Source organism: Arachis hypogaea, chromosome 1 (genome assembly GCF_003086295.3).
Source record: "Arachis hypogaea cultivar Tifrunner chromosome 1, arahy.Tifrunner.gnm2.J5K5, whole genome shotgun sequence".
Classification (NCBI taxonomy): Eukaryota; Viridiplantae; Streptophyta; class Magnoliopsida; order Fabales; family Fabaceae; genus Arachis; species Arachis hypogaea.
In genome coordinates, this window is record NC_092036.1 from 94,263,518 (window position 1) to 94,286,741 (window position 23,224).

Here is a 23,224-nt window from a genome sequence, read left to right on the forward strand (position 1 = left end):
TATATACATATGCGGGATTCAAAAATACTTCTGTAAATAGACGAGTGAGATAACTACTCAACCAACTCAAATTAATTAAAATAAATACTAATTATTTTTAATATTTTTAACATTAAAAATCGTGAACCTTTGATTTTAATTATAACTTTATAAAATATTTATAGTAATAATTGTTATATATATTTTTTGTTTAATTTTTAATAAAAACTCATATTTTTATTAATTATTCCGTGCACTGCATGAGAACATTGCCAAATAAAATGGTGTAAGAAATTAAAAGAAAATGTATTTAACAATTTAGTAAAATAATAATTTATTTTACAATAGAATAAATTATATATCGAATAACAAAAATTATTATTAATTTTTCTTCCCACAAACTAATACTCAACGATGGTGTTCCAGTAATGTTATTAAGGAGTATTAACTAACTTAATAGCTTTTGCAATGGCATAAGTCTGAGTTTAAAAACTTGAAAATCATGTCATAAAATGAAAAATTTTAACCGGTAATAATATTGATGATATTGTTTTGACTTCAAGAATGAATATAATACTAACAAATAAAATTGTCGTAGGTAAATTCCAACAAAAACAAATCTCCATAAATATTGTTATCAATGAGAAATTATTCTACTTAAAAAAATCTATATTTTTTTCTATGGTGTTTTTTTTAACTGGACAGATCGAGAACTAATTCACTACGTATAGGGTTGGCAGTGAGGCGGGTTTTTGCCTTACCCGGCCCTGCCCGCCATCCTTAAACTTTTCAATTATTCGTTCCACTTATACCTGCGGGTAGTAAAATATTGTACTCTAACCCTTTTCTGTGGGTAGTAAAATGTTATACCCTAATCCTTTCCTACCAGTACCTTCCCCATTCTTACCATCCTATAACAATTAAATAATACTTTAAGATTTACATATTCATACATAAATTAAAATAAAAAATTAAAATTTATACGTAAATTAAACTGCAAACATAAAATTCATATAATATCAAACAACATGAAATAAAAAAAACTAATGTCTGATCACTACAAATTTAACATGAAGTGTATTAGCATTACTCTAAATGTCAATATCAGTATCATTAGGAGGAAACGCTGTTGTTTTGTGCGTCCTCTCTAACATTACTAGTCATAAAATAATCTTAAAACACCTATATTAAAAAAATTAAAAAATCTAAACAAATCATATATAAAGTACTTATTGAAAAATAATTACTATATATATTTTTATTTAATTTTTTTAATAAAAATCTTTATATAATTTTATATACTATTTCGTACAAAGTACTAAAACATACACTAATTTATATCTATAGATAAAATAATATAATTTAATTGATTATATGTATTAAATTTTAATTATTAAAAAATATCTTTTGTAAATGATTTCGGTTAAGTTGGGCCTTGACTACAAGAAATGGATTTTGGACTATCTAAGTCCTCTAAGCTAAAAGATGAATTTCGGAAAGAACTGCGCGTTCATAGTAGCTCACAAACAATTATGAGGCCCAACAAAAATATCTTTAACAAAGTTGCCATTTTTGAACCAGTCCAAAACAAAATGCCGTTTAGAAATAAAATTAGAGAAATGTCATAGATAATGAAAATTTATTATTTTTTATTATTAACTAATAATTAATTCAATTATTTTAGTCTAATTTTTTTAGTTTATTAATTTAACATCATATTTTATTTTATATTTTTAAATATTAATAACTAATTAATAGCTAAAAATAATAAATTTTAATTATTTTTTAGCATTTATTGTAAAATTAAGCTATTTGACCAAATAAAATAAAATTAAGCTTATGATATACAATGTCAGGGCGAAAGCTAGTGCATTCCAAGTAAAGTAGGAGTGCAACACTCTTTAAAAGTTAACCTACTATCAAAAATGATTAGGTAAATTAAATTTATTTATTATTGTTATTATTTTTTTTGTTATGGGGTGAACAAACAAACCGGACACTAACAAAAAAAACTAATTCACTCGTTTAATAGAGGACTATCTTTACACAAAAAAATATCCAGAAAAATTTAATCCAATTCTTCCGTTACTCTGTTATTGTTGATGTGATGTCTTCAAGCATTTTCACTGTTTTGTTTACTAGCAGGTGTTTTTACTATTGTTCTGTCTAGCCACATATTTTGACGCTCTTGAACCCACTCCATTCCACCTCTACTATAAATGGACCTTTAAAGCCGAAAAAATTTCTGCTATAGAAAGACGCTGTTTGTCGCTGCTGTTAGTTGGCTAACTCCAAACTGATTCTGTAGAAGAATCGGTCTCCATGAAGGCGCCATAATTCTCAAATAATGATGCAGTCAAAGCACAAAATACATGACAGTTATAACAAATCCATTATCTTTTATTTCAAATTATCCTCAACTTGTACTTAATAGAATGAAAAATTAAAATATAATTTTATTTAAACAATTATTTGTATTATTTTTATTAATTTATTCAAAAAATAATTAAATTTTGAAGCTAATTGGTATAAAATATTACAGACATAAAACTAAGAAAATTTTTTATTTGTATAAGAATAAGCCTAATAAATAATTATTCTATTTAAATATAATTAAGAGTATTTCTTTTTTTGTCAACGAGTTATAATTCAAATGACATAGTCTCTATATTCATCTAAAAGTTGGTAAAAAAAAGAATACTTCTTTTTTTATTAACTTTTTTAAACATTAATTATTTATTTTGCATACTATATAAAAATAAATTAATATAATATTTATTGAGTAGACACAGTTACGTAAAAAAAATTTTATTGTCATAGTATTTGAACTAAAGAAAAAAAAATATTATTTTAAGAAAAACTAACAATATATTTTTAATAATATTCTTAATACAAAATAATAAATTTTAAATATTTTTTTAAATAATATATATTAATTAAAATAACATAATTATTCCAAATAATATATTATAAATATAGTAAAATGACATATTTCAATAAAAAATTTGTTAATAAAAAATTATATGAATTTTTGCTTCGCACAAAATAAAATTGTTATATATTTGTTTGTTTTTTATGTTATATATATAATTTTTTTAATTAAATTAATATAATACAAAATCTTTTATTATTCTATTCATATTTAATGTTTTAATTTTGTTTTTCATAAAATAAAATTATATATATATATATATAACACAAATTTTTATCATTGTGTTTATATTTAATATTATAATTTTGTTTCACATAAAACAAAATTTATTTAAATTTTAATATTATATACATAAAATATATATATATAACACAATTTTTTATCATTGTATTTATATTCAATATTATAATTTTATTTTACACAAAACAAAATTTATTTAAATTTTTTTTCTAGATTTAGTACATAAATTTTTAACTTATTTTTTATGTTATTATTTATTTTAATTCTAAAGTCAAGTAATTTTTTTTACAGACATGTTGTTTTTAATATTTATACACTATTTTTTATTTTGAACTTCAGCCCAATATCTGAGACTTATAAAAAAATTTTAAAATTTGTAAAAAATGATTAACCTGATTAACATGTTACCTTTTTAAATCCAGACCATTCAAATAAAATATAACAAATGAAGAGTTTAGATTTAACGAATTTACAATGTGTGCAGTATTTCATACTTAGCAAAGAGCGTTTAAGAATGAGGCCAATGTCAGTACATGATTAGACAAAGCTGGTTTTGGATTACTCTTTTAATTTGTTTCACTTATAGCCAAAATGTCAAATCCTCCCTTTTTAGTTACATTTGAAATTGATGCATTAAACTATTGTGAAACTGAGGTAATATTTCTTTTTCTTTGGAGGGACGAGGGAATTTATGCCCACTGGCCCTAAACTACTGAAGCATTTGTGTTGAAATGTGGATGTGTCTCTAACTGAGATAACCAATTCTGGTGATTCCAGATAATCATTGTTATCACTGAGACTTTTAAATTAGTTAAAATTGCAATACATGTCAGCATATGATGCACAATTACGTCCTTTGATACCCTTTCTTTTTCATTGTTTTCTTATGCCGCAGCAGCATACAGCCATAGCAAATGGTGAAAGCAAATTGATTAGGTGCAAATTGCAAAAAACAAAGCACCTGCTGTCGGGAGATGCTACACTACTAGGCTTAGAGCATAGGTATCTTCTTTGGATAATTTCTTAAATTTCTAAATAGTATTAAGTGGTGCTTATTTTATTTTATTTATCAAATTAAGTGGTTGTTATAATTCATTTGGTTGAAAGATTAATATCATGATCTCTTGGAAAAAAATTGGCGTTTTCAACATCTTGTTATAATAAGTTAGGTTAGCTGAAACCTAACATCAAGCATCGAAGGTTAATCAACATATCATGATTGATTGGTGATTATAACATGTCAAAGTAATGTTGAAATGAATATTGCACTCGTACTTACGAGTTACTTATGGCACTGTTTACTAACAGTGCCACTGAAAGGGGAAGAGAGGGTCTCTTTTTTGTGAAGCCAAAGTAGCGGAGTGTGTGAAGAACAGCAGAGGGTGGCATCCGTGTGGGGAAGCGTATCCACTCACTCAATCTCGAACTCCCATTGGTGTCGTCGCCGTGAGCGTCACACACTTCATTCATGGACCCCACTTTCTTCAACATTCTTCTTTCTTCCTTGCCTAATCAAATAATGTTTCCACAGCTAAAGAAAATATCATTCAATTATTTTATTATATTTAAATTTCTTAATTTTTTAATAAATAAATTATTTTCAAATTTTTAAGAAATATTTACAGAAATTATTTTTAATATGATGATAAAAATAGTATTTTAATTGAATATTGACATTTAAAATATATTATAATATTATAGATATGCAAAAAATATCAATACAATACATAAAAAGTCGGTTGCTGCAGCTCCACATGTGAGTTTTAGTTGTTATATATATAAGGGAATCATTCAGATAAAGACATTTAAAAATATTTTTTTTAAGATGTTTTTTAGTAATTTAAATTTCGATTAAATTGTGTTATTTTTATCAAAATTAGACTAGACAAATCAATTTGATCGAAAAAATGATGAATAATCTTGAATTGGTTTAAATTAGTATTATTTTTTATAAAAAATTATTACAAGATCCTTATTATAAAAAATAACTAAAATAATCCTATTATATATATATATATATATATTATTTTTAAAAATTTTAAATTCTATTACTTTTCTGCCGTCATAGAATTAGAATTTAAAATTTAAATATATATATATATATAATAAGAATATTTTAGTCATTTTTTATAATAAAAATATTGTAATTATTTTTTATAAAAAATAATATTAATTTAGATTGGTTCAAAATTTGATTCACTATTTTTTTTGTCAAAATTATTTATTTGATCTAATTTTAACAAAAATAATATAATTTAATTAATTATATATATTAAATTTTTATTATTAAAAGAATTTAAAAAAATATTTTAGATATGTGACTTTTATATATAAAATAAAATTTAAATTTTTAATACTTATTTAAGCGTTGGAATAACTGATTACTGGATTAATTGATTTAATTCAAAGTTGGTTGTTAAGAAGCTTTTACTAATTGGGCTGAAAATGACGAAACTCGCTGTTAGCTGGCGAAACGGGATCGCATCATCATGGAAAACTTGACATCAGGAATGAGCCACGTGGCAATAAGAAAAAAGGAAATATCAAGGAGTGATGCTTCAGAGCTAGGAAAGGACTTGAGAATGAGGACAAATTCTTGTACCAGAACTTTTTAAAATCCAGTTTTACCAGCAAACATGATGAGTACTTCCTGAGATTACCTATTTAACTTTTTTTTTATAATTTTTCTAAACTTTAAAATAAGGATTTAAAATTTTTCAGTGCTCGATAAATTTTTAATACTTTAACAAATATGTTTAACTAAACTCCTCCGTGTAATTATTGTTAAGAGCACATATTGATGAGGTGTAAAGTTTGATCCACACAATTTTTTCTACTTATCTTTGTATTTTATTTTCCTAGGAAATTTTGTGTCTGATAATTTTAGTTAGGTTTGGTGTTTTTCTCTATTTTCATGTTTTATTTTGCAGTTAAATTTTTCATGAAGGAATTATAAAAAGAGATTACAATTTGTAACATATTTTTACTAAATTGTTAAAATTTTATATTTATTTTAATTTTTATTTTTTATAAATAGAGTCTCATCACTGAATGTAGTAACTTATCACTCGTTGATTATTAACAAATATATAAGTAAAAATATTTTAGTTTGTGATATAAATTAAAAATAGTCAAATATGAAACATTAATTTCTTATCAAATATATAAAATATAAATAATATTAAATTGTAGAATCACTATTTATGTGATAATACTTACAACTATAAATATAACATATACAGATTTAAATTACTTAGCGTAGTACTTTGAAAAAGTACGGGTACAATTATGGTACATTTAAGAATGGTTTGAAAGAAAAATCAATCTAATTCAAAGCATATAATTCAGATTGGATTAGTTTTATTCAATAAAAAAAATAAATATTTTTTAAGAATTAAAAATTAGGTTTAGAAATACAAAAGTAAATTTTTTTATGAAATATAAACTATAACATACATAAGATAAAACTATAAAAGTTAGATTTATAAATTAACTTTTATTTTTTGATGGTGCAAAGAAGCTCACAAAAGAGCATATTAGCAGCTCAAGGAAAATGAACAACAGATTTTATAGAAAACAACACGAAAATAAACTTCAAATATCAAATGGTGAAAATAAACAAGCATGCAATATGTATATAAAATATGAACATTGTAGTTCTATGCAAATTGATTCGTCCTATGCGGCTTCACCGATTTGATGCTAGTTAAATCATACAGCTCATATATTCCCAATTATGAGTTAAAAATGCAGTAGCATAAAACTGTCAAATACTGATATTCATGTTTCTTATCCATTATATCCTCTAAGACCACAATGAGACCTTACACAAGCTTCCTTCCTAATCAAGTATTACCATTCAAGTTAATTATCTCACCCTCTCGAGGACCTTCTTGGGATATTTTCTTGTAAACCTGCCAAACTAAAATGCGACACAAATACTTAATGTTACAGTACAATTTATTATCTTCAGTTAGTAATTAATTAGTAATAATTAAAAATATAATAAATTATAATAATATTATATAATCAATAAATATTATTATTTTGAGTCAATATTTAGTTAGTAATAATTTATATTTATTTTTATAAAAATTTATACATAAAAAAATATAATTTATAATTATATTCATAAATTTATACACACGAGTTAATATAATTTATATCTATATTTATTATAATTTATATACATAAATTAATAAAATTTATTTATTTAAGACAAATTAATATTTATGCCGGTCAAATATTAATCAAAATAGCTAAAAACTAATAGTCCCAATAATTTTTGGTTAAACTATTAGATTGAGAATATTAAAGTTTAAGCCTTTTTCATTTAATAAAATGATCGTAAAATTTAGGTTTAATTATTCTGTTGGCTTCTATTGTTTTATTGAATTTTTAGTTAGGTATTTATATATTTTTTTGATTGGATCTTTATACCACATCAGATTTGTAATTAAGTTCTTACTGTGATAAAAATATTAAAATTAACGAAAATATTTTGTTAAACAAAACAAATATATCTAATACTTAGTTGAATATTCTGTATAGTTTAATAGAATATTTTATTTTTTTAACGCTTTTGTTAAGATAGTGTTTTGGTCCAACCCAATAAAACCCGAAGGTTCATTCGACGGGCTTTGTAACCTGATGGATACCTGACCCGTATAAGCCAGGGTGTCTCTAGTGTGATACCATCTCATAGTGAAGGTCTGGACAGTTGATGAAAGCTTCTTAACGAATAGGCTTGAGCAGAAAGGCCCAACCAAGAAGCAAGAATAAAAGGAAGAGACCTATTCCTTCTCCAAGTACGTCACAATTTTACATTAATTAGACGTTTTATCGTATGGACACTTACTTTAGTATCGGAGTGTTTTTGCAGGGCTACCAGCCGATTAATCGACAAATCCAATCAGCTTCTACTATGCAGATCTCGCGCTCAGAATCCAATCTCATCCTACACAATTTTTTTTCTTAACGAACTTTGAAAATTGAACAGATAAAAATTTAGTTATAAAATTTTGGTATAAAAAATTAATTAAAAATTCAAGTAAAATTAAAGAGACCGATCGAATATTTAAACCTAAAATTTAATAATTTTTAGGTATAAATCAAATGAGAGGAATAATAATTTTGATTGAATTAGTCTGAAAATTACTCATAAAAAAAAGTTGATAGAAGGTAGAGCAGCATAAGAGGAGGTCCCTCTGGGTGGGAGTGAGGGTGTATCTATATTTAATGTGACATAGGGAAATTATAAAAGGGGAAAAAACAGGTGGATATTCATTATAGAATAGTGCTAAATATTAAGGCACAGAGGGGTCCGAGCGTGACTGTCAAATCTACATTCTCTCTCTTTCTTTCTTTCTCTCTCTCTTTCTCAAATTCATTCACAGGGCACACAAACACACAACACCCTTCGCTTCACAGATTCGATTCAATCGCCGATCTTTATCAATTATCACTCTCTTCTTCCTCCTCGGGAATCCCTCGTCTTCCTCTTTCAATCTCTGTCCCTTCTCCCTCACTACTATAATGTTCCAGATTTTCAAGGTATGTACGCTTTCGATTTCTCTCTCTCTCTCTCTCTCATTCATTCATTCCTATACTAATAATTAATTATTATTGTTTATTATACTATTAACGATAAGCCTTTCGAATCATTTCATATTTTATTTCTTAATATCCATATTCCAAAACAAACAACAGTGAACATGGTAATTATGCTTAGCTAAAAATGCGATTTTTGTTCTCTAGCCTTTTGTTTCCATTATTCTGTGTTCTCAATCTCCGTTCACACACTCTTTGGTTTTATCAGTTCCGCTCTTTCTTTTCCTCCTCCTCTTCATCATCCTCGTGACTCTTTCAATATAATACTTTTTTTGTTGAGATCTCTTCAATTGCATTTAGTTACTTTTGTGATGCCTTGGAACCTTCGGAACTCAATCAGGTTCTTTTTTTATTTATTTATTTTTTCTCTTGAACCGATTTCCTGTTACCTGTTCAAAGGAATTTATGCTGCTGCAAGTGCAAGTCTTCCAAGTACAATTGAGAAACAGTTTCAGTTCCCGGTATTAAAAATGTTTTGGGGATTTTATATTTTTGGTTTAATTTTGTTTTTCCTGAATTTTTAGTATTGACAAGTTGAGATTATTAAATTAGATTTTTTTTTTTTGGGTTGGTTTTATTCAATGTGTGTGCATATGTATGGAACATTTGGACGGTTAATTTGGTTTTATTTTTGTTTTGTTTTTGGTAATTTTGCTCGAAAAGGGTTAATGATGCTGTCTCTGCAGTAGTACCTTCGTATAGCCTCATCTCCTTCTGCATCATTGACTGTTTTTTTTTTCTTTTTTCCCTCTCAGATTCTTCTTTGGAAGTCTGTGCTTTAGGTAGGTATTTCCTGAGTACAATAAAAAAGGTTCCTTTTATGGAAAATGGGATCTGCTTTTTAGTTTATTTTTATTTTTTTTCATCTCATCGTAATAATGATACAATATAAAAAAACAAAATAATACCACTGTAGTAATTAATAGTAACACCATCAATCAGTAATTATTATAGTAGTAATAACAAAAACTAACAATGACAACATGTAATAATAACAATAACAATAAGTTATATAATCTGATTCCTCTGAAAAAGTGGCCTTATGGTGGTCATGATTTCTTCAACAGAGCTTGTCTCGTCTGCACAGTGCCTTAAACAATTCCAAAACTGCTTGTGTTTTGTCTCTCTGTATCGGTTAGTGCAGGCAGGTGCAGATAGTAGGATATGATTATGCATAAATAAAATATTAACATTTAATATTATATTATATTATTCATTTTTTATTTTCAAGCACTTCCAATCTTTGCTACATCCTTATTATTACTCCTTCATTGATGCAGGGCTGGTTCTGATTTACTTGATTAACCTTTTGACTGGGAGAAACAAAGAATGGAGGGTGACACATTCTCTGGGCTTGGCAATGGTACTCAAATTGATAGCAAGATTTTGCAGTCATTTCAGAAGAGCTTTGTTCAAGTGCAGAACATCTTGGATCAGAACAGGGTTCTCATCAATGAGATAAACCAGAATCATGAGTCCAAGGTGCCTGACAACCTAAGCAGGAACGTTGGCCTTATTAGGGAGCTCAACAACAACATAAGAAGAGTGGTTGACCTCTATGCTGATCTTTCAAGCAACTTTACCAAATCCATGGAAGTTTCTTCTGAAGGGGATTCCAGTGGTGCTGTGAAATCAGATGGTAAAGCCACCCACAAGCGACACAGGCCTACTTAGGCACCTTACTTTCTTTTTCTTATTCTTCTCTGTTTTCTTTATTGCTTGGTGGAGTAGTAGAACAACATTAGGCTGAAGCTCGTCATCACTTCTTACAACTCAAAATAAGAAAAAAAAAAGAAAAAAAAAAAGAAGAATGATTTTCCAGAATTCCTCCCATAACTTGGTAACTGTTGATCTTATAGAAATCGACCATGTGTGTGTTACTAATGTAATCATGCCGTGTTGTTTAAAAGCTAAATGCAAATGCCTTTTCTTTTCATCATTCCATCCATTTTTATTCTTATTTTAAATTTATTTTATTTTATTTTTCTCTTTTGAACATGTGATGGAATATAATGTAATCTGATCTGCTTTTTCTCGTTTATGTTTGTTGTATGATTAGGTAGATTGCATGAGATAAGGGCTTTTAGCTTCAATAAACCTTTTTCTGATTTCCTCCTTGTTTAGAAATTCCTACATTAATTTTTGCCCTCGGTACTTTTTCCCCCCTTCTTCTGCAAGGACCATCCCTTATCTACTTTTGATGGGAACTCTTCATAGTACCTTTATTCGCTTTGCAATTTCAACTTCAACCCCAAAATGTTGTTTCTAGTTCTATACTTACCTAAGAAGAACTGAAAGTGAGAAAGAGGGTTGCAGATACTGTTTTAGGCCTATTCCCATGTACCCAGTGCCTCTCTTCTTTTTACTAAGAAAACTCTAACCTGGTTTTACTAATCATATGTTTCCTGTGGGGTGTGACAACTAAGAACTGCATACATATCTGTGAAGATGCTCTGTAACATTTGGAAGAAATCAAAGCAGCTTTAAATTTTGAAAGAAAAAAAAAAAAAAAAGAAAAACCTTGGTTAAGTTCCCTATCACGCACCACCACAAAGAACAGAATCTCAGATAAGAGATGAAAGGTCTTTTGACTAGGTGTAAGTTTTTATTAATTTCTTTATTTCTTATACCCAATGACTAGTGTTAGGTATGAAATAAATAAAAGTCTTCTAAGATTAAAAAGTAAAAATACAAAGCACTAGAGTCCCCTAGATGCAGATGTGTGTAAACAGTGACGCCCAACAACATGACAAGGGACCCAAATGGTTCTTCTCTTTTGGCGATGGAACTAAACTTGAACTTCTCCATGCTTATCCCTTCCTGCTCAGGTTCTTTTTCACTTATTTTTTACTTTCCAAATTTTCTCCCCTCCTTTTTATTCTCTTTATGTTATTGATGTCCTATATGACAACCTTATACTTTGATAATTCCCTGGCATATGTATTTTCTCTCTTTCTTTGTTTCTCCCTGATTGCGCATATGTCTTTGTTGTTGGTGGACCCAGTTAATTGTAGTTTAATTTTCCTGATCTTAGGAGATAAAAAGGCCCACATGAGTGATTGCTGACAATGGCCTCTTTCTGATTTACATTTTGCACATTCATGGAGTGCACCTTTTCCTCCTTTTGTACATTCATCCTATGCCAATACTCTGCATCATTAATTATCAACATAACTCCTCCTCCTTCTTTTCCCCTTCATTCATTTCATATTTATTGTATCCTCGTTATAAGATACTGTAGAATATTATAATTTTCACTTTAAATGTAATCTATATACTTCGTTTTATAATAATAAACTAAAATAATGATTAAAATAATTGTTAGATCCCTCTTTTTCTTTTCCTCTTTATAATTGGGTGGACAATCATTTTAACCATGACCTCACGGGGCTCTTGGACTACCACTCAGAAACCCAAAAACTATGATAATTTACATATCATCATATCTATATACAATTATTGAGAGTGTGACTTAAGAAAGGTTAATTGTAACATTTAAAGCTTTAATTGGTCCATGCATTGAAATCTCTATGGGGAATACGACTACAAGAGTTGCTTTCTTCTTACAAAGGTTCATGATAGATGTGGATGTGGGAGTCTTATCCCTAGGTATCAATTCAAGAACTAGTGGATTTCTTTTTACATTATTTTTTGTTTCACTTGCGTTCAAAAGATAAGATGCTGATATAATTAACAAATAGAAATGACTCATATCATGACCAAACGGTGGAGAAGGACCAAATGAGAATAATGGTAACAAATTGGGTGACTCAAAATTTGTTTTTAGTAATTAATTAATTCCTCATCAGCCGCCAATAAGGGAAGATAACGTAGCAGCTAATAATATTAAACCCAAAATCCAATTTCCAACAAAGGAGGAAAAAAAATCCCTAGTATTAGTAGGGGGAGCAATGTAAAAAAAAAGGTAACAATAAAAGAAAAATATAATATTATATGTTTGAGGTAATTCCAATAATCAAAGGGGAAGAATATCACACACAAATAAATGGATTGGTCCCAAGGGCAAGCCAAGACAAATTAGACATTGTGTAGTACATGACATGTGCGGTGGGAATCTACTTTTGCCTTTCTTTCTCTTTGTTCCTTGCATTTCCAGCAAATAGGTTGGAAAGGAGGCTCAACTCTAGTTTGCCCCATGAAAGCTATTTTATAATAATGGAACTTTGCATATATCTACATCATTTGTTGGACCCAATTAAAGTAATACAAAGTAGTATAATAAACTAATGATCCCACACCCCATGCCACAAATGTTTAATTATGCCCGAATGAGCACTATAATAATTTGACGATAATTTTTAATATGTAATCATCCCTTTCTACTTTCTTTAATTTCCTTCCCTCTTTCTCTCTTTAACTAAAGTCCATTGAGTTGATGCTTCACAAAGCCACTCTCTTCACATAGTATTTGGAATATATAGATAATTTTTTTTATTTAAAAATTGGATACATACTTTAAGAATAACAATAAACTTTAGAATGTTGACCTCACCTTATGCTTCTCTCTGTTAGGTGATCCGTTAACGTCGCAAAGTTGCATGAGTGATACTATATGGGAAATGGTTTGGTACAAAGATCGTGTCTCACTGAGGTTTCACCTGCCAACTGGTAACGAAACTCATCATCTTCTCTCATATCTTGTCGTTTTATTTTATTCCTTTTTTTTTATCTCGTAATAATTAAAGCGCATCGCTATCACCTTAGCTAGTATCCCTGATTACTTAAATCTTCATAAAGTAAACCACTGTTTAGTAATTCCAATTTGCGCAGAGTAAACTTGTGTCTATGTGTGTGTCATCAATTAATTAACTGATTAATCTAATACATAACTAAGATTATCCTTGTGTATGTATGATATGAAGTAGGAAGATAAAATAATAGATATCCTTTATTTGAGATAATCTCGTTCTTTAAAGATATATATCATTGCCTTGCTTCGTTCGTAAATCATATTCAGCTGAAACCTGTGTTTTCACTTGAAAAGTTATATGTAGTTTTATCTAAGATAAAGTTCAAGGAGAATTTAAGCGTTTTAATTTAGAATAATAATCCAGTAATGACTAGATTAATCTCCAACAATAAACGTTCTTTGTAGAGAAATTTCAAATTTCTGAACCTTTGTTGATTTATCTTATTTAAATGTAATTTTTTATATATATTACAACTATCATATATGGTTTACTACTCTTTTTCCATTTCTTCCATATTTTTGCTAAACTTTTTATTGGTCATATGATTAATATTTTTTTATCTTTGAAGTTAATTTTTTTAGTGTGAAAGTATAAATCAACTCATTATTTTTAACATAAATTATCTGTGGTTTAACATTTTAAACTTTTTAATTAGCAACGTTACATTTAAATATAATAATTAATTTAAATACAAATCCAAAATATCAAAACACTTCTCTTTACTGGGTTTCCATACTGTGCCTTAAGCCCAATTAATGGGCCAATACATCCACAAATGATGAGGCCCACTAATGGCCCAACACAAAAACAAATGATGAGGCCCATTAATGGCCCAATACAACCACAAATGATGAGGCCCTTTAGGCTCGACATATATAATGGATACCTTTACTCCAACAAAACCCCATCGCTTGTAAATTAGGGTTTGCACTTTGCAGAGAGGCACTCATCCACAGCTACAGCCACCGTTGGTGTATCGATCTGTACCTCTAATTCTCCACCATGGCGGCGATTCAGATGAGCAAGAAGCGAAAGGTCTAAACTCTCTCACTTTCTCCATTCGTAAATGGAATTCACCTTTTATTTTCATTCGATCTAAAACTATGTTATGCAGTTCGTAGCTGACGGAGTTTTCTTCGCGGAGCTGAATGAGGTTCTTACAAGAGAGCTCGCTGAGGATGGCTACTCCGGTGTTGAGGTTAGAGTTACCCCAATGCGTACCGAGATCATTATCAGAGCTACCAGAACCCAAGCAGTTCTTGGTGCGTGCTTCCATTATCACTCTTCTGATTTTTTCCTTCCAAATATTTTTTTCTTCGGATTTTGTTATTTAATATTATTGTATGCAAAATGTAGGTGAGAAGGGAAGGAGAATCAGGGAGCTAACATCGGTGGTGCAGAAGAGATTTAAGTTTCCTGAGAACAGTGTTGAATTGTATGCTGAGAGGGTCAACAACAGGGGCTTGTGCGCTATTGCTCAAGCCGAATCACTACGCTACAAGCTTCTTGGTGGTCTTGCTGTAAGAAGGTATATAATTTTAGTCAGTGTTATTTAGATGTGTAATTGTGTATATTTAAATCAAATCCTATGCTATGTATTACTTGATTTTTCGTCATGAATCAATCTGCTATTTTGTACATCAAAATGTGCTGGCTGCTTTCTCGGATTTCTCTGGTTTGATTTGATGATTGAAGAATAGCATGCTTTGTCATCTTTAAAGCAAATTTGGTGCCTGCTCCACCAAGTTTGTGTCGGAAGATGACTAAATCATTATGTCCTCCATATCATCTATATTCATGAAATTCTATTATATTCATGTTGTAATGCTGGGGGGATAAATCTTTTAATATTAACTCTTTAGCTACTGCTTCTTTTGCTATGTCATTATATTGCTCTGATTGGTTTGTTACATTGTAAATTTTGTTTTATTTTTTGAATCAATGATGTTTTGTATTTATTTGGATCTTCATTTTTTTTATGTTAGGGGCTGGTGTTAGTCAGGTTGCTGTATGCACATTCTTCTAATGAATAGGATACTTCCCTTGCTGTTTATCTGTACCACTAAACAATATAAAATTTATTTCTAAAACTACTTTTGCAGGGCCTGCTATGGTGTTTTGAGGTTTGTTATGGAAAATGGCGCCAAGGGATGCGAGGTTTGTTCTTTACAGCAACTGATTTCAGGTTTCCTTGTTATACTTAGGTTGTGAAAACATTTTGATTCTGCGCAGGTCATCGTTAGTGGTAAGTTGAGGGCTCAGCGAGCTAAATCCATGAAGTTCAAGGATGGGTACATGATTTCCTCAGGGCAACCAGTCAAGGACTACATTGATTCTGCTGTAAGACATGTACTCCTTAGGCAGGTCAGTATATACTTTTTTTGACTAGTCTTCCTTTGATTGCATTGATAGTGTATGCATTTTGTTTTTGTTATGGAGGGATTTGGATAAGAAATTTTGTTTCTATTTCTTTTAGGGTGTTCTTGGTATTAAGGTCAAGATCATGCTTGATTGGGATCCCAAAGGGAAGCTTGGTCCCAAAACTCCCCTTCCTGATATTGTCACAATTCACCCACCGAAGGAGGAAGAAGAATACAACAGGATTCCTGTTGCTGCTGCCGTCCCAGCCTTGGCGAATGATATTGAGGCCCCTGCGGTCCCGGTTGCATGAAATGTTTTTTAATATTTTGTAGTGGTTTTCTTTAAAGACACATTCAAAGTTTTTAAGTTGCTTAAGTTGTTTCAGAAGTTTTGTTATATACTCTGCCAAGAAACAAGTTTTGAATGAAAATTTAATCGTTTTGCCTTTAGCAGCGGTGCCCTTTTTCTGTTTGTAGGTGGCCACGTCTCTTAAAATATATGTCAACAATTTTCTTCCGTTTTAAAACAAGTGAACTTATGTCGTATATACATACTCCGGTTGGGAATTTGCCGCTTCTGAAGTATTATGGTTATGTTTAAACCCCGGAATTTGTAGATTTATCATGTTTTTAACGCAGTTTTAGACAAGTTGAACAGGGAGTATTATAACGGTGATTGTTAATTATATATGCATGGCATCCAAACAATAAAATAAGACTTGCCTGAAATCCCTCCTTTCCAAGTTTCGTAATCAAAATTAATACTATATACAAACTACAAACCACCTAAATAAAACCCCCGTGTCTCTCTAATGCAACAAGTAAGTCATTTACACATGATCGATTATTTGATAATGCAAAATAAAACTACTTGTTAATAATCTTTCTTTTGGTAAAGACTAAATTTTATTCGGCTATCTCATTTAGCTTTAAAATTTTCTGAAATAATTCTCTTAATCTTCCAAACATTAAATTAAGAAAAATGCTTTAGGATTAATAGTCATCAATGTTTAAAAGTATAAAATAAAGTATGTTGTTGGAGAATTAAATTAAAAAAATTCTTATTAAATTAAAGAAATTGAGTAATGATTAAGTGATGGCCGAAAACAATAGTTTTTTGGTTTGCACCAGGATATCCATCAGTCCAGAAGCCCGTTTGAATAAAAATAATAATGGACTTGAAAACGATGAAATTGGGTTGTTGGGCTTGAGCAGCTAAAAGTGTTGGCGCGAATAAAGTTCCAGTCCGCTTGGTTACGTCAGCACGCTTCATTTCAAAAACCGCGCCAGATCCAAAACTGATCTATTCTGCTCTTCCTCCAAAATCAATCAGTCTCTCTTTCTCTCTCAGTCGGAGGATGCCGGTGAATCTGACGGCGCACGCGATCCCGGCGATCGTAGCAGGCGACGTTAACTCGAAGCCACTGTTGCAGGTTCTGGAAATCAAGTTGATTTCGAACAGCAAGCAGCAGGAGAGGTACCGGCTTCTGCTATCCGATGCGGTTTCTTCTCAGCACGCTATGCTTGCCACTCAGCTCAACGATCGGGTCACAACCGGACACGTTAAGAAAGGTTCAATCGTTCAGCTCATCGAGTACATTTGCAGTCCTATTCAAAACCGCAAGTCAGTTTCTCTCTTTCTCTCCCTCGTTCCTGCTCCTAATTCTATTTTTGTTTACCTCTGATTAATTACTACAATTATCATTAATATATCTTTAAGGAATAAGGATTAACCTCGAAGTGGATTATAATCAAATATCAATATGGCTTTGAACGTTATATTCGATGGAAAAACTTGATCTCTCCGAGATTTGGATAATAATACCTAGATTTGTATGGTTTTAGCTTACACGAGGTACTTGCTTTTCAATTTGAAGAGGATACTGTCGTTTGAACAGTTCCAGAAGATTTACCAAATGATTTACGTTCTTTATGGAAGCAAGAGTTTGCTTAATTTTGGATTAACTAGGATGTGTAAGAGAAGGACATTTAAAATATGGCAAGAGTTCAAACTGGTTGGTGAAGATATTTAGATGCACTTGTAGTTCCTGGTAATTTTTGAGAAATACGTGAATTGAAAACCTCTTTACCAGATAGATACTAAATAATTTTAAAAATGATGTGACCAAATGAGTTGCAACTTTGATCCTAAAATATTTCGGCATTCCGTTCTAATATTCTGTAGTTTTGCGAGGCAGAAAGAATTCAACCTCGTTACAGTTGGCAAAACCTCATTTGTTATTGAAGTTTTTGCGTATATGCTCGAGTCATAAACATGTTGAACTAGGAACCGAGCCTCTTCAAAATTGCAACAATAGGTTTTTCAAACGCTAGTTTATAAATATAAACTGTTTGTCTTGCTGATGGTGGTTCTGCTGTGATCTGTGGATTGACAATTGTCTTCCTTGACAGGATTGTTGTGGTGCTGAACATGGAAACTATAATACCAGAATGCGAGATCATTGGAAATCCAATATCATTTGTGGAATCTGATTTACCATCCCAGGGTGGTTCACTAAGTAATACAATGCAGAACTTGTCCAAGAGTAGTTATTATCAGCTGCCACCGCAAAATACAAGTTATAATGTCGAGAATTTCCAGCTGCCACCGAAGAATGCAAGTTCCTATGTGCAAAATTCCCGGCCAACTGTTCAAACTGCTTACAAACCGCCACCAGTTTACAAAGGCCAAGGTGCAATTCTGAGGAATGAGGCCCCATCACGTGTTATTCCTATATCTGCTCTGAATCCTTATCAAGGTCGGTGGGCCATCAAGGCAAGGGTGACTGCAAAGGGGGATCTGCGCCGCTATAATAATGCCCGGGGAGATGGTAAAGTCTTCTCCTTTGATCTCCTTGACTCTGAAGGTGGTGAAATACGAGTGACCTGTTTTAATGCTGTTGTTGATCGATTCTATGATGCGATTGAGGTTGGAAGAGTTTACTTGATATCTAAAGGTAGCCTGAAACCTGCACAGAAGAACTTTAACCATTTGAAGAATGACTGGGAAATTCTTTTGGAGTCGACATCAACTGTTGAACTTTTCCCCGAGGAAGATGGTTCTATACCTAAACAGCAATTTTCGTTTAAACCTATCAATGATATTGAGAACGTTGACAATAACTCCATACTTGATGTTATTGGGGTTGTGACTAGTGTGAATCCATCAGTTCCCATCTTGAGGAAGAATGGAATGGAAACCCAGAAAAGAATTTTGAATCTGAAGGACTGGACTGGAAGGAGTGTTGAACTGACCCTTTGGGGTGAATTTTGCAACAAGGAAGGGAAAAATTTGCAAGAAATGGTCGATGCTGGATTGTTTCCCATTCTGGCAGTCAAAGCTGGGAAGGTCAATGACTTTAGTGGAAAATCCATAGGGACTATCTCTGCCACACAGTTTTTCATAAATCCTGATTTTCCTGAGGCACGTAGCTTAAGAGAATGGTTTGATCGAGTGGGAAAAGATTCTGCTTCTCTGTCCATTTCTAAGGATATCATACCCGGAGGATCTAAGAATGATGTACGTAAAACTCTGTCTCAGATCAAGGATGAAGGTCTTGGGCGTTCGGATAAGCCAGATTGGATAACAGTGAGGGCAGCTGTATCTTTCATCAAGACAGATTCGTTCTGTTACACAGCTTGCCCTCTGAAGATTGGAGAGCGACAGTGCAATAAGAAAGTGACCAAATCAGGAAACTCGAGGTGGCAGTGTGATAGGTGCAACCAAGAGTTTGATGAGTGCGATTACCGGTTTCTTCTTCAAGCTCAAATTCTGGATCACACTGGAATTGCTTGGGTAACTGCTTTTCAGGAAACAGGGGAAGAGATTATGGGCTTCTCTGCGAAGGAATTGTACTTATTGAAGCATGAGCAAGAGGATGATGAGAAGTTCATAGGAATAATCAAGAGTAGACTGTTCAATGAGTTTGTCTTGAGGCTGAAAATCAAAGAGGAATTATATGGTGATGAACAGAGGTTGAAGATTACAGTAGCAAAGGCAGATAAGGTGGATTACTCTTCGGAGTGTAAGTACGTGCTTGATTTGATTTCGAAATTCGGTAGGCAGTAATTGACTAATTGTAATCTGAATTCCGCCATGTTTCTTCAAACACAACCCCCTCTACCACTATTAGCGATTTAGCGTTCAATTTAACATAGAACCAGTCAGCATGAGAGACGGGTTCATTACAAGGTTGAGATTTAGATACTAATTCAAGTTCTGAATTTCTGCATTTCATGATTGGGAGATATGCCTTAGTATGAGATGAGATATGAAGGTAATATAATATTTGACAATTATCATTCTGCAGTCTAACTTCAAAATTTCTAATATTATATGTAAGAGTGTTATCTACCTCGCGTATGCTTATAGATTTGTTCCCATGCAGCAGAATAAGAATAAGAAAAAGAAATTACGCTGTAAGAATAAGAAAGCTTGTGGAGATGAATAGTAATATAGTATATATTACACACAGAGTTCAATATCATTAATGGAAGATCAAGACAGAGATGCATATCATAAAATGAGTGACAATCTAACACTCCCCAGAGGGCCTCATAAGTTCGCTCAGCTTCGCTTAACAGGATCGAAATTCGCAACACCGATGACGGCACCAACGATTGCTACAGCCACAACTCCACCAGCTGCGATGCTGAGCAAGAAGTTCTTGAGAGAAGGAGTGACAGCAGCTTCAGCCACATCAGGAACCATCATCGACGCCGTCAATGCAGCCGCCGTCAGCCCCGTCACGACCTTCTCCTTCATGGATGCCCTCACCTGAACCCTTCCACTGGGTTTTGATACTGCCACGGCCTTTGAATTACGCAGTGGGAGTGGCTTGAAGAATGTCTCGGAGCTTGGCACCACCCTCTTCTGGCCTGCGTAAGTTAGTGGCATGGCCATCGAAACTGCTGAAGTTGAAGCCATTCCTTTTCTCTCTCCTTCTTCTGCTTCCCCTGCTTTGGTTTACTTTGGTGAAATGAAAATGCTTCGAAGAGTGAGGAAACTGATATGTGATTTGAGAGAGACGGTGGTGGAGAATGAGAGGCTGAAATCTCTGGCATATTTGCCTGTCCGACGTGGCAGCTTCTCCATTGAAAACAATTGGATAACGTTATCTTGTTGGTTCTATTCACCACGTATAATCTGGGCGTTTTTAATTGGATTTCAAGTTTCATCAATCCTCGGTTTTTGTAAGAATATTTGTTTTGTTCAAAGTTTTGTTGGGCTGAATATTTTGTTATTTGGGCTCCTGGTAAATACCTATATTCAATGTCCCTTCTTAGAAAAATGGCACGCTGTCTAATTTAGTGCGCTTGTTAGTTAAAATTAGGTTACGTCTAAGCAAGCTCATATTTATAAATTCATCGTTACATTAAAACATTAATGATGTGTTTTGTGTTATTTTAATATATGTTCTAGTTGACGTATGCAAGAAATATAACCACGAGGTTAAATAAAAAAAGACTTGTTTAATTCAATGCAAACCTAATATAAGTTATGGTTAAATGTCTTGGGCAACCTAAATTGAAAATATTCTGTGAAATGACCAACAGCGTACTTACTTGTCCCGAAAAGATCCTTTATGATAAGATCGCCATGGGTTTCGCCCGTTTCGTGACAAAGGCAAGAGTGTTGAGTATATTTTCTCATAATAAGGAATGTAGAATAATATCTGCTAGAGATCCATTGAATATCTTTTCCCCCTGCTTATATAATGAATCCTAACATTTTACTTAATTTATTATTTGTAATTTAAAACATTGTGTAGATTATTAGTTGAATTGAGATGGCTAAAGTTGTTCTTAACATTTGATTTCTAGTATCGGGAAAAGGGTATAATACTATAATGTTGGTCAACCGACTTGTGTTGTCTTTAGTAATTTCGTATTTTGAATGCCCTTTTCTGATATCTAATTTTAAATATGTATCATCAGAATATCCCTTTTGGAAATAGACATTACGCGGAGGATATCAATCATAAACGACCAGTAACATGTTCATTGGTAAATACTAAGTACTAAAGTACAAAGTTACTTTCTCAATGGATCCAAGACCAATTTCAAATGCTAATAATTAGACAGCATTACCAATTCCGCAGGCAACGGAACAGAATGTGCAAGAGGGACAGCAGACTCGTCTATTGTTTGCCACTTCTCACTTCTCACCCATCTTTAATTTGATCACTTATCTCTGCACCCCTTGGCTAATGGTTAATAGCACTTTTTACACTTCTTAGTGTCCTCGTCTCCAACACCCCCATGGCATATTTTATGGTAGTTAATATATATATCTTTTTAATTGAATTATTTAGACTTCTTTTAAATTAATAAATATACACTCAAAAAGATGATTAAAAAGGTTTATAAAAGACTATATGGTTAACTCTTTATGATAGTAACTTGAAAGAAAAAGGAGGAAAAGGAGGGGAAAAATAATAATATCTTTTCCATGGCAACATAACCGCCACGGCATTTTATAGTATAAACAACTAAACATTAATTTAATTTAATAAAAAAGCCTAATCCCTCTAAAATTGTGCCATCTAGATATTATAATTGTTGCTACATGATTTTTGATTTAATATCTAGTTATCTAATAAAAAACACAATATATTCTCCAAGTTGCTCTTCCCTATAATCCTCTTCACTCCCAAGTACCAAAAAAAATGGGTGATGTTCTAAGCCCCTACACACTTTCACCCCCACCTTCTTCATCATCTTCTTCAACAAAGTCCAACATTATCATGCTATATTATGGCCTGGCAGTTGTTGGAACCGCCGCAATAGCGCTAGCACTTTACAACTACTGCGTCATCAGAAGATGCAGCAGGCAACAACAACCGCAGCCCGAAACAACAAGTGGGTTGGTCGAGGTTGTCGTGTCAAGAAGTATGAGCTTCGAGAATTCGCAAAGTAACTTGCTCTCAAGCTTCAAGTACAAGAAAGAAGAAGCAGAGAAAAAGGAGAAAGCCCAAAAAGAAGAAGAAGAAGAAGGTGATGATGATGGTTCTTATGATGAGTGCCCCGTTTGTTTATCGGTTTTCGAAGAAGGTGAAGAAGTGAGGAAGCTTCCGAGATGCAAGCACTCTTTTCATGCTCAGTGTATAGATATGTGGCTTCACTCTCATTTTGATTGCCCTGTTTGCCGTACACCGGTGGGGCCTTTCTTCCGCCGTTTTCCGCCGGAGACTAATAATAATAATAATTCCGTTGAGGAGTTGCCGGAATCCGGTGGTGTATGAGGTTTAAGGGTGGTGGGGCCTGGCCAGCTTTGGGGAAATTGGGACGAGTCGTTGACAACTTTCTGAAGAAGGAACAGCGACACAAAGCAGCCCACTTGTTTTCTCGTTGGAATGTTACGTGACAATGGGGAGATTCATGGATATATA

General features: G+C 31.9%; 5 protein-coding genes across 8 annotated transcripts; 4 read left to right on the forward strand and 1 right to left on the reverse strand.

Moving 5' to 3' along the window:
- The first annotated feature begins 8,480 nt into the window (after positions 1–8,480).
- On the forward strand, positions 8,481–10,700 carry LOC112696689 (protein ELF4-LIKE 4). 4 transcript variants are annotated; one of them, XM_025749528.3, is made up of 3 exons: positions 8,483–8,704; positions 9,517–9,543; positions 10,042–10,700. In XM_025749528.3, exon 3 carries the CDS (start codon positions 10,091–10,093, stop codon positions 10,433–10,435), a length of 345 nt encoding a protein of 114 aa, XP_025605313.1. In that variant the 5' UTR covers positions 8,483–8,704; positions 9,517–9,543; positions 10,042–10,090; the 3' UTR covers positions 10,436–10,700. The 4 variants fall into 4 exon arrangements, with proteins under 4 accessions (XP_025605304.1, XP_025605313.1, XP_025605321.1 ...); XM_025749519.2 differs by lacking the exon at positions 9,517–9,543 and having other exon boundaries at positions 8,481–8,704; XM_025749536.3 differs by lacking the exons at positions 8,483–8,704; positions 9,517–9,543 and adding an exon at positions 8,963–9,101.
- Positions 10,701–13,266: 2,566 nt separating this feature from the next.
- LOC112696714 (small ribosomal subunit protein uS3x) lies at positions 13,267–16,283 on the forward strand. The gene is made up of 6 exons (XM_025749557.3): positions 13,267–14,508; positions 14,588–14,735; positions 14,830–15,001; positions 15,576–15,630; positions 15,706–15,837; positions 15,950–16,283. The coding sequence occupies exons 1-6, from the start codon at positions 14,476–14,478 to the stop codon at positions 16,142–16,144; spliced, it is 735 nt and encodes a 244-aa protein (XP_025605342.1). The 5' UTR covers positions 13,267–14,475; the 3' UTR covers positions 16,145–16,283.
- An 835-nt stretch (positions 16,284–17,118) lies between these two features.
- LOC112696724 (replication protein A 70 kDa DNA-binding subunit A) lies at positions 17,119–20,825 on the forward strand. Its single transcript, XM_025749567.3, has 3 exons — positions 17,119–17,457; positions 18,246–20,110; positions 20,225–20,825. The coding sequence occupies exons 1-2, from the start codon at positions 17,192–17,194 to the stop codon at positions 19,900–19,902; spliced, it is 1,923 nt and encodes a 640-aa protein (XP_025605352.1). The 5' UTR covers positions 17,119–17,191; the 3' UTR covers positions 19,903–20,110; positions 20,225–20,825.
- On the reverse strand, positions 20,260–20,760 carry LOC112696732 (uncharacterized). The gene has a single exon (XM_025749578.3). The coding sequence runs from the start codon at positions 20,758–20,760 to the stop codon at positions 20,401–20,403; it is 360 nt and encodes a 119-aa protein (XP_025605363.1). The 3' UTR covers positions 20,260–20,400.
- Positions 20,826–22,501: 1,676 nt separating the features above from the next.
- LOC112696741 (RING-H2 finger protein ATL52) lies at positions 22,502–23,077 on the forward strand. The gene has a single exon (XM_025749585.2). The coding sequence runs from the start codon at positions 22,502–22,504 to the stop codon at positions 23,075–23,077; it is 576 nt and encodes a 191-aa protein (XP_025605370.1).
- Positions 23,078–23,224: the final 147 nt, after the last annotated feature.

Coding starts and splice junctions, on each gene's coding strand:
- LOC112696689 (XM_025749519.2), top strand. CDS start 10,091: ATGGAGGGTGACACATTCTCTGGGCTTGGCAATGGTACTCAAATTGAT.
- LOC112696714 (XM_025749557.3), top strand. CDS start 14,476: ATGGCGGCGATTCAGATGAGCAAGAAGCGAAAG. Junction 15,631..15,705: donor ATGGCGCCAAGGGATGCGAG/GTTTGTTCTTTA, acceptor GATTCTGCGCAG/GTCATCGTTAGTGGTAAGTT. Junction 15,838..15,949: donor GACATGTACTCCTTAGGCAG/GTCAGTATATAC, acceptor TATTTCTTTTAG/GGTGTTCTTGGTATTAAGGT.
- LOC112696724 (XM_025749567.3), top strand. CDS start 17,192: ATGCCGGTGAATCTGACGGCGCACGCGATCCCGGCGATCGTAGCAGGC. Junction 17,458..18,245: donor AGTCCTATTCAAAACCGCAA/GTCAGTTTCTCT, acceptor CTTCCTTGACAG/GATTGTTGTGGTGCTGAACA.
- LOC112696732 (XM_025749578.3), bottom strand. CDS start 20,760: ATGGCTTCAACTTCAGCAGTTTCGATGGCCATGCCACTAACTTACGCA.
- LOC112696741 (XM_025749585.2), top strand. CDS start 22,502: ATGGGTGATGTTCTAAGCCCCTACACACTTTCACCCCCACCTTCTTCA.